Here is an 18,569-nt window from a genome sequence, read left to right on the forward strand (position 1 = left end):
CACCTCTTAAAGATCCCAACTATGTTGCATTAAGGACTAAGTTTCCAACACATGAACACTGGGGGACAAGTTCAAACCATAGCACCATGTCACCAGGCACGGGGGCTTTCTATCTCAAGTTCCATGGTTCTCTCCAAAGAGACTGAAGCAGGCCCATATGAAGTTGTATGAATCAGCCTTCAAGAAATAAAATGTACACACACCCCCACTTTTACATGGGCAGCTCTGATGTTTCCACCTTGGTGAGAACAATTCACTTTACTAAATTCCATTTACTAAATTCACATGACTGTGAAGGCATGCAGAAAAGTGGGCATATTTCATACTGCCGCTGCCACCCACTTACTCACTCATCCCAATTTAAAATCTCTAATGTTTCATTTGAGAGAATAGATGATGGAGGCAGTCTGAATGAAATTCATACTGGCACATTTAGTTTAAACACTTGTAGCAAAAGACTAATGGGAAGATTCCCAAGCTGCTGCCAGATTTTTTCTTAGTCTTGCTCCATCTCAGAGGTGATTCACTCAGGAACTTGATGACTCCCTTTTAAAGCAACACAACAGGCCTATTAGCACTTAATTGCATTAACAGACTGTGTTTTCTACCATAACCAGTAGTCTTGATTTAGGGATGATGCAAGCCAGGGTAGCCCGGACAGTAGTTCTATTTCTCTCTCTTATCAGATGGGAGTTCCCTCAGGTCAGAGACTATTTTCTCCCTGGAAGAAGCAGTGAGAAATTCTGACTTAGGTAATTTCTTTTAGGCAGATGGTGGGGCTGATACACTTAGGGGCTCCAAAAATATCTCTCTGTTAATTACACTGTCAAGATCTTGATTACAGCAGCCTGTTTTCCTAGGGCCAGGGCTATTTTACATTCACACTGAGATTCTTCTAATGTAGGTGGGCAATGTAGCTAGAGAAAGAAATCACTTGGTTGGTTCTAGTTACCTGGAATTAGGGGGGATGAGTAAATTGCTGTTGTTGGAACTGAAAATTAATGGTGATCTAACAAATTATGTAAGAATATGGACTATAATATATACATACATATGTGTGTGTGTATATATATATATAGCGAGAGAGAGAGATATCAATATATTCACATAGATAAATAGGTAATTAGATAGGGATGAATAGATAGATACAGGGAAGTAGAGAGATTGAGAAATCGCTCAGTTCTGCCTTTGCACAGTAGTGCTGGGTAATAAAAATGATTATGAAAGCTGAAACCACACTAAGCAATCTTAATCAGTTGGAAAAATTAGGATCATTACATGACCTTTAAAACTTTTTATCAAAATGTTAAAAAGTGTCTTACTGTCAGTTTATATAAGCATAGGGAGATGAGAAAAAGAGTAAATGTTTATTTAGTAATCTCTAATTTAAAACATTAGAAGGATTGAACAGAACTTTTTGTCTTCTCCTCATCTAACTTATAATATAGAACAAGCCTTTTTTTTTTTTTTTAATGCTTTGGCAAATTGTCATCATCCTTTCTAAGTTTGGATCAGCTAGCAACATTTTATCCTTTGCACTTTCAATGATGTGAACTATCTCTGAGAGTTCCTTTAATGTGAAGTTTTCACAAGTGTCACCTCCTCTGGGGCATATTCATCCTTCATCACAGCTACGGTCTTCACTAACAGGTTATATGTTTACCTTCCCTAAGTTCTTCTGGCGGCTATCTAGAACAGTATCAGTGTGAACATTCCCAAGGGCAGCTATTTCTGCTATCATTCCATTTATGTTTGATGCAAATTTCATTTCCAGTATTATCACTTTTTGTACCTTTGCTGCACTGTCATCTTTGTGGGACAACTCCCTCTTTCTAGGATCCATCCTTGTGAAGTGTCGTATGGATTTGTCACTGGGAGACAGGGAGGAAAGGGAGTTATCTCCTTTGCTGTCTGCGTGTGAAGTGATTAACAGAGGTGCCATGGCCAATCACCCATAGACTTTGAAAGAAGTGATGTGATTGGTCACCAGTCAGGATGTACATCTGCTAGTTACATGGTGGAATTTGTGAACTGAAGACTTAGCAATAAGGTCTGTACTTTGTGAAATTACTCACAGTTAATATGCCTTGGTAGCAGAAACTTGAACCATTTTGTTGAGAGACTGGCATATCTAATTAAATAATGATAACTGAAATTCATAGATATGTGTGTGTATGTGTCTATACAAATTGCCTTCCCCTAATCTGCCCTATGAAATATGATTTCAGTCTCTGTAGGACCTGTTCTTTGAACTTTTATAAGACAAAATTAGGAAGGAAGAGAAGGGAGGAGGATTACTATGTGGAAGATAAAAGAAGGACCCTAACCAGAGAGACTTGGTTGATTGACATAGTCAAGAATGGAAGAGAAGGACAGAAAGGAGAGAATCTCTCCTCCCTGTTTTTCTTCTTTTAGAGTCATGAGAAGAACGGAAGCAGTTGAAGATACAGGATGTATATGGATAGGAGAGATGAGAAGATCTTGGTAAGTGTCGCCCGACCTAGGTATACAAATTTCCCCTCCGTCCCTCCCTCTCTTCCTTCCTTCCTTCCTGACGGAGTCTCGCTCTGTCGCCCAAGCTGGAGTGCAGTGGCGTGATCTCTGCTCACTGCAAGCTTTGCCTCCCGGGTTCACGCCATTCTCCTGCCTCAGCCTCCAGAGTAGTTGGGACTACAGGTGCCCGCCACAACTCCCAGCTAATTTTTGTATTTTTAGCAGAGACAGGGTTTTACCATGTTAGCCAGGATGGAAATTTCCCTTATTTTCATAATTTAAAAGGATTTGAATTATCTTAGTATGTCTTTTAGCTCTGAAACTGTGCTTTTGGTCTGTGATACTGCTCTAGATGGGATTGTTGGAGGCATTACTCATAAGGACAGATGTTTCCTGGGCCCCTTTATAAGGTCAGCTTAGTGGAAAGTGCTGGACTTTGGAGTTAGAAAGAGAAGCTCAAATTCTAAATCTACCACATACTAGAGGAGAGATCTTAGAAAAGTTACTCAAGTACTACAAGTTTACCTCATTGGATTTGGATTATTTGAAGCATATTGCCCATAATAAGTATGAATTACCAACTTCCTTTTCTCCAGTAACGCCATGGGGAGGCACAACTATATAAACGCTCCCATTTGAAAGAATACGAAATGGAAATGAATAAAACTGATACCTGAACTTGCATCTCAGAGCTCCCCATTTGGGCTTTTGTTTTGCTGTGTTGTGTTTTTGCATATTTAATCTGACAAGAAATAGTTTGCAAACCGAGATAACAAGGAAAGCAAAGGGAATGCCTGATGAACTGAGCACAAAATATAACTCAACAATTCTGCTGTGTCCCTGTTTATTACTGTTTTTCTAAGTAACAGGAGAGTCAGAACTTAGCTTGTTTTTGTCTTATCTGAAACGTAACGATAATTGTAAAAGGATTAGATGAACTAAGAAACAAAGATTGGGAAAAATGTGTTTGGGGCATGACGCATTTTACAATTCACAGGAGTTAGTGGCTCATCTTGGGCCACATGGGGGCTTGCAAGGAGTTAAAAGATTTGAGGCTGGCTGGGCGTGTTGGCTCACACCTGTAATCCCAGGACTCTGGGAAGCCGAGGTGGCCAGATCACCTGAGGTCAGGAGTTTGAGACCAGCCTGGCCAACAGAGCGAAACCCCATCTCTACTAAAACTACAAAAATTAGCTGGGTGTGGTGGCATGTGCCTGTAATTGCAGCTACTTAGGATGCTGAGGTAGGAGAATCGCTTGAACTCGGAGGCAGAGATTGCAGTGAGCCAACATCACGCCACTGCACTCCAGCCTGGGAGACAGAGCGAGACTCCGTCTCAAAGAAAAAAAAAAGAAAGATTTGAGGCTAATATGGACATGGGAAGGGCTTTACATTGATGTACATGACCCATCTACAGGTGACAGTGCTCACAGACGAAAGCAGATTTTCCATAATTGGTAGCCAGGTGCAGTGGCACACACCTGTAGTCCCAGTTACTTGGGAGGCTGAGGCAGGATTGCTTGAGTCCAGGATTTCCAGCCTGGGCATCATAGTGAGACACTGTCTATTAAAAAAAAAAAATCTTCCATAATCAAGTTCTAGTCAAGGTGTCAGGTCCTCTTACCACTTTTCTCCAGGATGAACTCTCGCTTCACTTTAGATCAGTCTCTGGTCTTCCCCCCAGTCCCCCAACAAGCCATACTAACACAGGCCTTCCTTCTTTCTCCTCTCTTGGAGTGCAGGGAAATGTCTCCATTCACTCAAATTCCTGTCATTTCTCAGAAGCCATTCTTCAAGTCTCTTGACTATCTCATGAAGAAAAATAATGTTAATACTAAATTTTCCTCCTGTATAGTGTTGAGGAGATTTTAAGATTTGCACTAAACGGAAATTTAAAAAGGAAGTTGTTGTTTCATATTTTTTGAGTTCACATAAATGCCACTTCTAAAAACTTGAAACTAAATTAAATATAATCTGTACAACCTTGTCACAGAGTGACTGTGATAAATTTACAAAATCAAAATATAACAATATAGGAAAAGACAAAGAATGTCAATTTAAGATAAATTACAGCTAGATAGATATAGGATCACATTTTATGTCTTTACAAATACCAAGCGAATTCACGGTATTTATGATAATATAAGAAAGGCATCGTATTAAGGATTTGCCATTCATTGTAACATTTTGCTAAAAACCATTCATATATCTGCACACCAGGATTCAGTATTAAATATTTATTCAAAAAAATCCAGTTTGGATTTGTTCCCTTAAACTTGATCTATGGTAATCTTCTGAGAAGCGTGAAAATGAAGGCAATAAAAGACATTCTTGCTTCTCATAATTATCCATGATCATTACTGCTCTTACAGATACTCTGCATAATACCCTTAAGGAGACCTCTGGAATGATGATCTGAAATTACATCATAAGAACAATCATATGCTAAAAACAGGAAGAGCTTCATATGCACATTTATTACTGTTCCATGAGAATGTCTAATAATATGTCTGCTAATAATTTGGGATAAGCAAAAGGCATGAGACAAATTATAGGTGAGAAAGAGTAACCTTTGGAAGATTTTTTAATTTCATGAATAATGGTAATGATTTTAAACATAGCTTGTATTTAAAGAGATGAGAGAAAAGTACCTCTAAGAATTAAGACCATCAACTTGGAAGATGCAAGATTGTATGTGTTGGCCAGCCTCCCTCTGCCCCTTCAGATCCAGTCTCTACCTTTCCCATCCTTCTCTGTACCCTGGGAGACTCACCTTAAGAGTGCATCCATGGGGCTTCTTGCCTCTGGCTTCCAGCCAGCTTCAGCCTTTGGAAGACACCAGCAGGGGGTCAGTGGGCAGGGGTTGGCAGGGGCTGCATTTCTCTTCCAAATACCACAGTGGTAGTAGGTGGCACTTTTCTACAGCTAGAAGCCTCCCTAGTCTCAGGTAACTGCTGCTTCTCCTTGCCCTTTCTGGTCAAGGGATGGTAGTGGCCTCTTACTACTGTTGGCCCTCGAGTTCTTCTCTCTCTCTCATTGGTTTCCCAAACCTTGGCTACACCTTATAAATTATTCCTGCATTAAATCCTTTCCAATTATCCCTTTCGACCTTCCCATCCATCTGCTGCCAGGATCCTGAAATATGTGCTGTATCTCCAAGTCCACCCAGAACCTTAACCAAGTGAGAGCATTTTTCATCACAATCAGCTCCTTCTCTTGTTCTACAGTAAATGTTGGCTGCTTTTGCTTCCCTGGTATCCATTGATTGTTTTCTTGCACAGCACCTGATTTTTTCCATTAGAGAACCACCCCTCCTCATCCTCACTGCAAATGACTTGGGTGAGGCTGATTTCAGCACTAAGACTGAACAAATTATCCAAGCCAACCCAATTAGACTTATAATCTCAGGACTTGTGTTGGAACAATTGGGGCAAAGAAGCCATTCTTCACTGAGACAACCAGGAGCAAAGAAAACATAAGCCTGGAACCGTCAGGCCAACTAAAGAGGAAGCCTGGTAATAAACTAATGAAAGGACAGGGAAAGAAAGAGATGGAGACTTAGACTTAATACATTATTTAAGTCCCTGGATCCCACCATGCCTGAAGCTTATCTTTGGACATTGCAGTTATCAGAACCCAGGCATGCCCATTTTGCTCAGGCTAAATTGAGTTGAGTTTTCTGCCACTTGTAATGGAAAGATCCTTGACTATCAGGCCCTTTCCTAATAAAAACACATGCATTTGAAGAGAGTAGAAAGTGGAGAGTGATAGAGATGTGACTTTCAAAATCATATCAGCCATCCAGATTTACGGTCTTGTTTTCTTCAGGAACCCTAACACATAAACTCATGAAAGGCTACGGGTGGTTTGTGTTTATTATGAATTTGGATGCTCCTATCACCTGCATTGTCCCTCTGGTTCTTTGAAATCTCTGAGAGATAGGACAATACCAAGTCAAACAACCCATTTGGTGTTAAATTGTTAGGCTAAGACCCAGGCATGATCTGCTGCAAACAAAGCACAATGACGGAAAACAGCCAACTGGTGTGTTCAGGTATTATTCCAGGTGCCATATGACCGGGCCTTCTCAGATGACAGAGTTCTTTGGCAGGAAACGTGTTATTGTGACATTCACTATTCCCATTTACTGTCTATTAGAAAGTGAGTCACTGGGAGGTCAGATCATCTCCAAAGTCCAGCGTTCCTGAGCACTCAAGGTCAACTTCAAGGGACAGCAATCATATGTAAGGACAATGGCAAAGACTCAATCCTTTGAAATAGAGAGAAAGAGTAACTCCCAAGAGATGGCCACAAAGTGAGTTTTACTATCTTTAACATATCCCATAACTTGGGAAAAGAAATCAGGGACCATGTTAATATGACCCAAAGTCTTTTCCACAGCAGCTGTCCTCTCTGAGACAGAGGCTAAGTCTTTTTATGTGTTCACTCCCTCCCCGACTCCTGCCTCACACTGTGCCTCACAAAAGTAGGTGCTCTTTAATGATGGCATTAAAGAGCGGCTGGCTTAACAGCACAAATAAAATATAAGGTAACATAAGAAAAGAGCCAGCTTATAGTAATTGCTCAAGTAATCCTTGCTGTTACTTGTAAATGTATAATTGAATCATCTCAAAAGTGTCTGTGTTATTAACAAACAGGCTCATCAAAACCCACACAAACCCTTTTGAAGTAATAATTTGGACTTCCTTGCCTCCCAAAGCAACAGCTCTGTTCTGAGGTTGAGTGATTTTCCCTTCCCTTCATACATAGAAGTTAAAATCAAACTATTCCTCAACTCACTCGTTCATCCATCATCCAGCAACCTGGACCCCGTGCAATCTGCCACATGTTTGACTAAATGCAGGTAATCAAATTCAATTAAGACAAAACCCCTGTATAATGTAAAGGCCTGTAGCCTGCTGGAGAGGGATAAGAAATCCACACAGACTGTGAATGAGAGAATCAGCCTATGGAATGAGATAACTTTAGTGGTTATGAGCGCTGGGGGAATCTCGGGAAGGATGACTATTATAGAGGAAGGTATTTTTCTTACCTTTTCTGCAAGCCAGCCAAGATGCCTAATCTCTCGGCTCCCAGCAATGCCTGTTTTCCCCAGCTGCTCTCTGACCTCAGCAATCACTCGGGTCAGCAGGTCATTAACGTTGGAATGGATGGCACTGAACCATGCCTGGGCAGTGGCTGAGTCCTTGCTCCTTAGGATCACTGTGTGCTTAGCATCTGGAGAGTGGATTTCAAGCTGCCTAGGGGAACACAGAGAGAAGGGTTAGAAAGTTTCCTGGCAGGTCCTGCTTCGTCAAGACCTGGGCCACAAAGGTGAATTAATTCTTTACTCCTATTCTTAGACTTTGTCAGTTTCCCATGGGATGCCTTAATGGTACCGCTATCCATTCATTCACTCATTAATTCATCCACGCATATTTACTGGGTGCCCAAGTACTGGTCTACATACTGGGAACACAGCTGTGCAACCACCAAATCACCTAAATTAAGGTTATCTGATTTTCTTGTTACTCAGCTGATTTGCTGATTAGTAGTATCATATCGAGACTTCCAAACTGTGAGCTGATACTAATTTGCCTTACTTCTTAATTCACAGAGGATTTTAATAATATACTCACATCCTTGCTGGTGCTGGCAGGAAATAGATTGAAATATATCTAGCCACATGCTTAATCCTGCTGCTCAGTGTTAATCAATTGAGAATATTTTAGAATCGAAGATGACCCAACTTTGCATCTTTTAGGAATTTTGTCTGTAGCACATTTAGCTTCCACTTAATCCTCAGACCCGTGGTGTGAAGGCGTGAATTGGCTTAGGAAGGGGTAACAACGGGGAGACAGCACTTAAAATATTATATATTTAAAGTCCAGGCCCAGCACGCTGGCTCACGCCTGTAATCCCAGCACTTTGGGAGGCTGAGGTGGGCAGATCACCTGAGGTCAGGAGTTCAAGACCAGCCTGGCCAAGATGGTGAAACCCTGTCTCTACAAAAATACAAAAATTAGCCAGGCATTATGGCAGGTGCCTGTAATCCCAGCTACTCAGGAGGCTGAGGTGGGAGAATTATTTGAACCCGGGAGGCAGAGGTTGCAGTGAGCTGAGATCAAGCCATTGCACTCTAGCCTGGGCTACAGAGTGAGACTCAGTCTCAAATAAAATAAACTAAAATAAAAATAAAAGTCCAACGACAAAGCTTATGCCAGAACTCTAATTGGATTACTGAAGAAACAGAGTGAGAAATCTGTATACTGTAATTGTGGTAAAAGAAGGAAATTCTCAACAGATAATTTGTGTCATTAACTTTTTATTTGGAAGTAATTATAGATTCGCATGGAGTTGCACAAATAGAACAAAGAAGTCTGGGATGCCCTTTACCAGTTTCCCCCAGTGGTTATATTTTACCTCCTATAGTACATTATCAAAACTAGGAAACTGACATGGGTACAATGTGAAGGTATAGTTCTATGCCATTTTTTCATGTGTAGATTTGTGTCAACCCCACTGCAATTACAAGGCAGAACTACTCCATCACCACAAAGCAGAGATCTTTAATCTCCCCCGCAACTACCCCTTTTTAGTCATGTGTCCCCCACCGCCACCTAGTTGTTGTCCCTAGGCAACAACTAACCTGTTCCCCGTATCTGTAAATTTTAGACAGGTACTTTTTAATTGCATAGAGAAAAAAAACCCCAATATTCATTCATGTATATGTGCAATAAATATCATTTATTCATTCATGTTTACATTAGAAAGATACAGGGATTTGGAAATTCAAAGCTGAATAGAATTATCCATTAACTTCCTTTCATCCCTTAATAATCATGCTATTATTCACTGAGAATTTACTATGTGCCAGGCAAACTTTTAAATCATTTTATATTATTATATATAATGCTTCTAATAGCCTTATGACTGATATTATTAACACCCCCTTAACAGAAGAAAAAAATGAACTTTGGAGAGAGAGAGAGAGGAAGAAGAAGTTTACCCAAGGCCACACTGTTGGTGATGCTGGGATTCAAACCCATGTTTTTTTAATTTTTATTTATTTATTTTTTTATTATTATACTTTAAGTTCTAGGGTACATGTGCACAAAGTGCAGATTTGTTACATATGTATACTTGTGCCATGTTGGTGTGCTGCACCCATCAACTCATCAGCACCCATCAACTCGTCATTTACATCAGGTATAACTCCCAATGCCATCCCTCCCCCCTCCCCCCTCCCCACCATAGGCCCTGGTGTGTGATGCTCCCCTTCCTGAGTCCAAGTGATCTCATTGTTCAATTCCCACCTATGAGTGAGAACATGCGGTGTTTGGTTTTCTGTTCTTACGATAGTTTTGCTGAGAATGATGAAAACCCATGTTAAATAGGCTCAAAAGCCTGTGAATTTAAATACTATACCACGATACCTCTCCTTGAGATTGGACAATGTCCTGTGGGGGGCATTCACTGTCTTCTGCAGTGATGTGAAGTGTAGTATTCATCATCAACAACTATGCCCAATATGTTCCACCTAGCTCCTGAGTTTCAAAATAACAATTTTGCAGATGGCTTGAGAGTTAGAAGACCCAGTGCAACTTGGCTTCATTAACATTTGAAACCAACCTTTTACAGTGACTAAACCGTTTTACCACAAGCATAAGTTGTAGAAGAGGGAAGGTTTGGAAAGTGGGATGTCACTAGGAGAACTTTAGCCATAATTAGTATTCTTTTTAAGGAATTTGCAAAGCCAGTCTCCCCAGTGAGATACCAAAAATTTTATGTGATGGAACAGGGAATTCTTTTGGTGACAACTGTCCTCACACAGAGGAAAAAAATCTCATGCCTCTTAGGCATGTTTCAAAAATATGGGTAATAAATCTACGGTGAGAGTTTCCATTCTCTCCCTAAGTTCTCACTCTTCAGTAAAGTTGCAGAGCAGAATACAAACTAGCATTCTCAAGAGCATTAATGAGAGCTTAACTTGTTTTTCTTCTATTTCTTTAAAACTTTATTTTTAATTGACAATGATGGGCTGGGCGCGGTGGCTCATGCCTGTAATCCTAGCACTTTGGGAGGCCGAGGCAGGCGGATCACAAGGTCAGGAGTTCGAGACCAACCTGGCCAATACGGTGAAACCCCATCTCTACTAAAAATACAAAAATTAGCCGGGCGTGGTGGTGGGCGCCTGTAGTCCCAACTACTCAGGAGGCTGAGGCAGGAGAATCGCTTGAACCCGGGAGGCGGAGGTTGTAGTGAGCTGAGATCGGCTACTGCACTCCAGGCTAGGAGACAGAGCGAGACTCTGTCCCAAAAGTAAACAAAACAAACAAACAAAAAACCAAAAAATAAAGACAATTGTGGTTATTAACTGGCTTCTCAAGTTATTCTACCAATATTCATTATTTTAGGAGTTTAAAACATATAAATACTTCATTTACAATATTTTCTTTTGAAGGCCTTTTTAAAAATTTCGACAAGGGTAACTTTATTCAAGCAAAGAACTGAAGATAATTTTAAAGAACTCTACCTCCACCAACTTTCCTAACTTAAATCTTCATTGAGAAATTGTGCAAGATTAGGTTTACTTTTTTCCAGCACTGCTGTTTTGGCTTGTCTTGGTAGTTTCATCTTCATTTCTGATTCTGGTTCTAGAACTTCATGGTCACTTTCAGAGTCAGCCTCAGCAATCTGATATCTCCTCTTCATCCTAGCTGAAGCTGTCACTTTTCTCTGTCCCCTGTTAGTCTTTTGCTGACTAGATTTTGATGCCAGGGTTGCTTTTACATCCCTAACAAGAGTCATATGTACTTCCTTATTCTTTTCATCTTCATTTTGAAAAATAGTTGTAGTCAAGTTGGCATCCTGTGCTGCCTCAGGCTGTTCACCAAATTCTTTATTTTCTTTTTGCCAACTGAATCTTGATTTTCTCCAAAGCTTTCAGACGTGCCCCATCCTTTACTTGCTCCAGAATCCCATTCAATAGAACCAGAAGATCTTTTGCAAGATGGCTATTGAGTTCTAAAGAACTCAATGCTTTTATAGAGACCCGCATTTCTGGTGAGCATGGACTTGTTAAGATCTCACGGCAAATTTTTATAGCCAAACTGTCATGTACTGTTAAGGCCTGATAATCTTAGGAATTCTTGGCCTGAGGATTTAATCTGCTTGTTCTCATCAAATCTATAAGTAACTCAACAACATTTCTGATATGAATTTCAGCTAAAGGAGAAGATGCAGGAGCACTGGCCAGTGTTTGCAGGCTTGGAAGAGAAACTTCTTCAAAGTATTCCTGATCAGTCCTGCTTGCATAAGCAAACATGGGGGAGAACACGCCTAGGCAATGTCGAAGTTGAACATCCTCTTCAGTCACAGGACTCTACCATTACAAAATAAGATGGGAAAAAGTCCTGCTGCTGACCCAAAGCCCAGAGAACATCGGCTTGGCTAGTCCTTCTATGGCTCCTGTCCTAAGTGTAGATACCTCACTAAGAAATCAGAAAGGAGTTTCAGAACATTCTTCGCTGTAAGGGCCTTTTCAACTTTTTATGACTCTTGCTCATCAATCACTGTTTATCTCTGCACCTTCATATTAAAAGGCTTTGATTTTTTAGGTTTAAGTGGTTCAACCCCAAACATTATCAGCTAGTCAAAGATTCCCTTTAAAGCACTTATTTTTATTGTGACATCATCAATTTGCAAAACCTGCAATGATAACACAAAGTGTTACATGCAAAATCCTGATTCTGTAGTCTGCAGCTCCCGAGCATAAAACAGCCAGATTTCTTACTGTAGGGTAAACATGTATTATCTTAGGAAGAATAAAAAATTCAATGATCCCATTCATGGCTGCACTTATGCCTACTGAAATGGACATCTGCTTCAACAGTTCACAGCATAAGACATTCTATAATGTTTCTGCGTCATTCTTCTCTATGTGGACTTCTTTAATTTCAAATTGCTCTGTCTCTTTCAAAACGTTTCTTTTGACATCTTCTAATGCTTTTATTTCTTCTTTTAATTTTGATGCCAAGTTAAAATCCTGTAAGGTAATACAATTTTCCAAAGCTTCTTTGGCTTCAATATGCTTAACTTTTATTTCAGCCATCTTGAGTCCTTTCTTTCTTGCATCAACTGGGTCATCATAAACACCAACAGTAACAATGGGTACCCCAATCTCTGAGATAATTTCTGTTCTCTTATTATCATCTATAATAATGTACAGCAGTCCTTCAACAAGAAAAGGAACAATGGATATTGGGGTTGTGGGTAGAGTAAGAATCTCCTGTCAAATAGCCAGCATTTTTTTTCTTCCTCCTTCTTCATTCATATCCAAAGACTTAATAATTAGAATCAATTGTCAATAAAAAAAAACCCTCATGACTTTTAGGTTCTTTTCAAAGAAATGGGTAATAAATCTGGGGTGAGTTCACTGTCTCCCAAAGTTCTCACTGTTCAGTAAAGTTGCATAGCAGAACACAAACTAGGATTCTCAAAAGCATTGATGAGATCTTAGCCTGCTTTTCTTTCCTTTCTTTAAAACTTTATTTTTAATCAACAATGGTGGTTATCAACTGGCTTTTCAAGTTATTCTATCAATATCTATTATTCTAGGAATTTAAAGCATGCAAATACGTCATTTACAATATTTTCTTTTGAAGGCTGGCATTTGTTTTCAAAGAAACGACATATTGGGAAACAGGACTCCACAGGTATCACACACACACAAGTGATGCCAGCAAAAATGAAAGAAAGAAAACAGAGTATTTCTTCGTTGGGCTGCCAGCATGGCCCTAGGATAAAGCAGACTCGCAAACAGAGGTATAGGCTAGTGATGCGGACGCCCGTTTCTTCCAGGTTTTGACAGCGCTTATCATTATTATTAATTTTAAAGTAAACTTTTAAAGTATAACCTACAGACGGAAAAGTGCACAAATTGTAGGTGTCCACCTCAACTGTATTTTTGCAAAGAGAATAGATTCGTGTCACCATCACTCAGATCAAGAAATAGAATATTACAGTCATCCCAGAAATCTCTTTTGTATACCCTTTCCAGCTCCTGTCCTCCAATATAATCACTATTCGAATTTCTAACACTATGGATTACTTTTGCCTCAGGCAAAAATGGATGACTTTTTGTTTGCTTTCATTTTTTTGTTGCTACCTGAAGTGTAGGGAGGATCTAGGACAATTTCTGAGGCAAAGTTGAAGTACCAGGTCCCATACTTTTTGGCAGTGATTCTCAAGGTGGGGCCACAGACCAGCAGTATTTGCATGCAAATTATAGGTTCCCACCTCAGGCCTACTTAACTAGGAGCTCTGGGGATGAGGTCCAGCAATCATGCTCCAGGAAAATCTGACTTAGTCAAGTTTGAGAAGGGCTGTGCCATAGGTTCATTCAAAAAAAAGGACTGAGCTTGGTTGTTTGCCAGGCTTCCCAATGGCTGAGAGGGACATGGAATGGTGAACTGAGCTTCCCCCATCAGTTTTCAGAGGAAGAATACAAAAGACACAGAGCAGAGAGGCCTGTTGCTTTTTATCATCAAAAAGAACAGCAAGGTTCTCAACTAAAAGTATTCTTCAGATATCCTTTAATAGGCTTCTTTTTAAAAAATCATTCAGTTAAATATAAACGGTTGGACCCTATCCCAGTCATACTGAGTAAGGTTCCAGATATTGAAGCCTGGGCATATGCTTTAAATGTTCCACAAATTTATATAGATTAAAGACCACCGCAGGCCTCTCTGAGGCCAAGCTGGAGCCCCCTAATGAGCTGCGCCTATTGGTAGTTGTCCCCAGAAGAGTAATACAACAGATGGTTCCTGGAGAGTATGTTAGCTATGGACTACTGACTAACAAATTCCCTTCAATTAAAATTTGGCTTAAAATTCCAGGCCAGCCACAGTGACTCATGCCTGTGATCCCCACACTTTGGGAGGCTGAAGTGGGAGGATTAGTTGAGCTCAGGAGTTTGACACCAGCCTGGGCAAGTAAGGAGGCCCCATCTCTACAAAAAATTTAAAAAGTAGTCAGGCATGGTGGTGCACACCTGTAGTCCCAGCTACCTAGGAGGCTGAGGTGGGAGGATTGCTTGGGGCCAGGAGGTCAAGGCTGCAGTAAAAGTCATGATTGCACTACTGCACTCCAGCCTGGGTGACAGAGCAAGACCCTTACTGAAAAACAAAAACAAAACAAAACAAAATTCCAAACATCTATTATCTCAAAGTATCTGTAGGTCATGAATTTGGGAATGGCTTAGCTGAGTGGTTCTGGCTCAGGAATTTGTAGTTAGGATGCTGACAGGGGTTGCAGGCATCTGAAGGCTTGACTGGGGTTGAGGATCCACTTCTAAGATGGCTCCCTCTTATGGCCATTGGCAGGAGGCCTCAGTTTCTTGCCATATGAGCCTTTTCCAAAGGCTGCTTGAGTGTCCTCCTGACATGGCAGGTGTTTCCTCCAAAGAAAAAAAGGAACTGCTATGCTTTTTCTGACCTGGTCTTCAAAGGCACACACCATGTTTGTTGTTATTGTTTCTTTGATTTTTAAATTTCAATAGTTTTGGGGGAACAGGTGGTTTTTGGTTACATGGATAAGTTCTTTAGTGGTGATTTCTGAGATTTTGGTGCACCCATAACCTGAGCAGTGTACACTGTACCCAATGTGCAATCTTTTATCCCTCACCACCCTCCCACCCCTTCTCCTGAGTCCCCAGAGTCCATTATATCATTCTTCTGCCTTTGCATTCTCATAGCTTAGTTGCCATTTATAAGTAAGAACATTTGATATTTGGTTTTCCATTCCTGAGTTACTTCACTTAGAATAACAGTTTCCAACTTCATCCAGGTTGCTGCAAATGCCATTATTTTGTTCCTTTATATGACTGAGTAGTATTCTGTGGTGTATGTATATCACATTTTTTAATCCACTCATTGGTTGATGGGCATTTCGGCTGGTTCCATATTTTTGCAATTGTGAATTGTGTTGCTATAAACATGCGTGTGCAAGTGTCTTTTTCATATAATGATTTCTTTTCCTCTGGGTAGATACCCAGTCATGGGATTGCTGGATCAAATGGTAGTTCTACTTGTAGTTCTTTAAGGAACCTCCATCCTGTTTTCCATAGTGGTTTTACTAGCTTACATTCCCACCAGCAGGCACACCATGAGTTTTGGTTTATTCTTATTGTTAGAAGTGCATCAGTAAGTCCAATACACATTCAACAAAAGGAGAATTAAGCTCCACTAGGATACAAGGAAGAGTACCAAAGCATTTGTAGACATATCTGTATCTTAAAACCACCATAGAGAAGCTTTCAGATGAAGTAAAGTCCTGCAAAGAGCCTGTATGCAAATGTAGAGGGAGAGTTTTTGGAGCTGTGAACCAGTAGCCTATGAAGATCTTGCAGATCCAAGTAAAGAGGGAAATCATTCTTTTTAACTAAGCTTTGACTCTGGATTATAAGATGAGACATATGGTAGACTTAAGATAGGGGTCAATGACAATAGGAGAGATGAGAAAGAGCCTCTCACTGACCACACATGAGGGCAGCATGAAACCACCAAATATCATGGTGGGCTAAGAATTGTTGGGCTGATCTGGCAAAAGTTTGGCATGGAAAAGGTGTCAATTATTTGTGCAATGAGTAATTAAAAGAATTCAGCAACTTACATTCCCCCTTTTCCCTCACCCCCAACAAAACCCAAAGGGAGAGGAGAAAGGGCTACAAACTTCCTCTTTTAATATCAATGAGTTCTACTATCTAAGGCAAACGATAGGTACTTGGTATCACTGAAGTCCTTCAAATCCCTGGGTGACAACTCAAGATTCTCAACAAGGTCATGGGGTGATTTTACACCTATATATCCCCACTACTTGGCATTAACTGAACTTCAAATAAACACATTTTGACCTAATTTGTTATTTGACCTCATTTTACCAAAATGTGATCCAGTGTAATGCACGTTCCAGAATAGAAAGTGGTAGAGAGTAAAGAAATTCCATTCCTGGTTCATTGCTCAGTAGTTCTTTCAGCAGCCCATATTCTTACCAATTGAAAAGATGCATGCTGGAATAAACATTGGCTTTATGACTTTCAGACTGACTTTGTGACTTATTGGATTCAGAGTGGCTTTATGACTTATTGGCTGTGATGCATTAGACAAGTTACTTAAACTCCCTAGCCTCAATTTCTTTATCTGTAGAATGCCTCAATATACTTGTCTATTGAGATTATTGAAAAGATTAAATGAAATAACATGTATGAGACGTCACAGTGCCATGCCCATCTTGATCAGTTTTCCTAGTTTACAATGAATAGTCTTTCCAAATTTGTGCACAATAAAATTGTATTGGTCCAATGAAGCATGGAGAGTCCTCCAGGGCAGGTGGGCTATAGTCCAACTGCTTTCCAGAGTACTGGGATTTGAAGAAAAATGCAAGCCCCGGGAAAAACCAAAAGGTTATACAAAGGCTCTTTCTACTATCCTGGAATGAAAACAAAATAACTTTAGGGAAAGATGCATGAGTCTTTTGCAAGATACTAAAAGATTTGGGGCAAACCTGATAACATGTCACCCTTTAACCCATCTACCTCTTTATTCTAAAAACAAAAAAGAGCTATATGAGGTTCCTGTTGAGGGGCACAAGTTAATGAGTGTTGTGGCCATAACTAGAGCTACAATTAGCTGTTGCTTTCTCATAGCCTGAGCTAATCAGTGACTCTGGGGTGAAAAGAGATGAGAAATGGTTTCATTTTTTTCAGTAGGTTTTTGCTGATAACATACCTCAAAAGAACCATTTTGTAGGGTCAAATGTTTAGTATTATGTGTTTTCTTAAAAAGGTAGTTTCAACTTCAATAATTACATAATGAACATATGGAAGGAGGTAAAATGGGGAAACACAGTAAGAAAAGGGTAGGGAGAAGGACAGAAAAAGGAAAACAGAAAAAAAATTCAAGAGTGAAAACTAAGTGGTGTGTGAAAATGTCACTGTGCCTGGGTGGTTGAAGTCATTAAAGTCAGAGAGCCAAAAATACCTAACAGAGTGGAGCGAAAAAAGCGCCGGACAGAACAGTGAGAATAATGTATCACTGATGTAAAAACAACTCATATGATGCTTGTAAATGTGGAAACTATAACTATTCCTGGAGGGGTATAGAGATGAGTTCAATTAGGAGGGAAACTGAGTGACAGGAGGACAAAATTGGAAGGGAGATTTTAACTGTATAACTTTGTATCTTTTAAATTTTGTTCCATTGTGCATTTATCATGTATTCAATGCATTTAAACAGAAGAGGAGAAGGGCGGGCCATAGAATAGATCTATTGGTTAAAACCGTCTTGTCTCAAGCCCAAGCTGTCATTTGTAAACTATGCTTCTTATGGATATCTGTTGTTTGTCTGCCATTTCCATACCCTGCTTTTCTGGTAACAGGCTTTATCCTCATTCTCATTCTATGTGGTCTGGGGGATTTGATGGCTTGAGGGTTGTAGGTATGAAACAATTTGGACCAAAGAGATTCAAGCCCAGAATTTCTGCTGGATCCAGTGTAATGCACATTCCATAATAGACAGTGATAGAGAGTAAAGAAATTGCATTCCAGGAATAATTGTTAAGGAGACTTTTTTCCCTTCCTCATTGTAAATACTGGGGGGTTGGATGCAATCATGGATCTGTGATGACCATCTTGCCATCGAGAGGGAAGGACCTGGTCTTCTATGTTCCTTTTTTTTTCTTAAGCCAGTTCAAGTTGGGCTACTTTCAAAATACAACCAAAAGTCCTGACTCATACACTGACCTCAAATAGGTCTTTTCATTTCTCTGAGCTTTGAGTTTCTTCATCCCATATAAAATTGAGATGGTGGTGGTAATGATCAAAGTGGTGATGATGATGATAATGAAGGTGATAACATTCACAGGGTTACTGGAGTATCAAATGAGGTAATAATTATGAAAGTGCTTTGTGACCTGATGTTAGTAGTTGTCACTTATGTTTTTAGCATTTAAGACTTTCTGTTGACTTAGTAAATGGGGGAAAAAAACTGTATTAGTGAACATAATGTTTTCATATT

General features: G+C 40.0%; 1 protein-coding gene, 1 long non-coding RNA gene and 1 pseudogene across 2 annotated transcripts in view; all 3 read right to left on the reverse strand.

Moving 5' to 3' along the window:
* SNTB1 (syntrophin beta 1) overlaps nt 1-18,569 on the reverse strand; it is a 284,016-nt gene that overhangs the window by 100,778 nt on the left and 164,669 nt on the right. Inside the window, exon 3 of the mRNA XM_021942884.2 lies at nt 7,547-7,754. Coding sequence (XP_021798576.1) covers nt 7,547-7,754 — 208 coding nt within the window. The remainder of the gene's footprint in view (nt 1-7,546; nt 7,755-18,569) is intronic.
* Nucleotides 570-7,534, reverse strand: LOC103887079. The gene is made up of 2 exons (XR_651015.4): nt 4,118-7,534; nt 570-721 (listed from the first exon to the last, which is right to left on the reverse strand). It is a non-coding gene; the product is annotated as an uncharacterized LOC103887079 (long non-coding RNA).
* Nucleotides 10,784-14,474, reverse strand: LOC103887078 (annotated as a pseudogene).

This window comes from Papio anubis, chromosome 8 (assembly GCF_008728515.1).
Source record: "Papio anubis isolate 15944 chromosome 8, Panubis1.0, whole genome shotgun sequence".
Classification (NCBI taxonomy): Eukaryota; Metazoa; Chordata; class Mammalia; order Primates; family Cercopithecidae; genus Papio; species Papio anubis.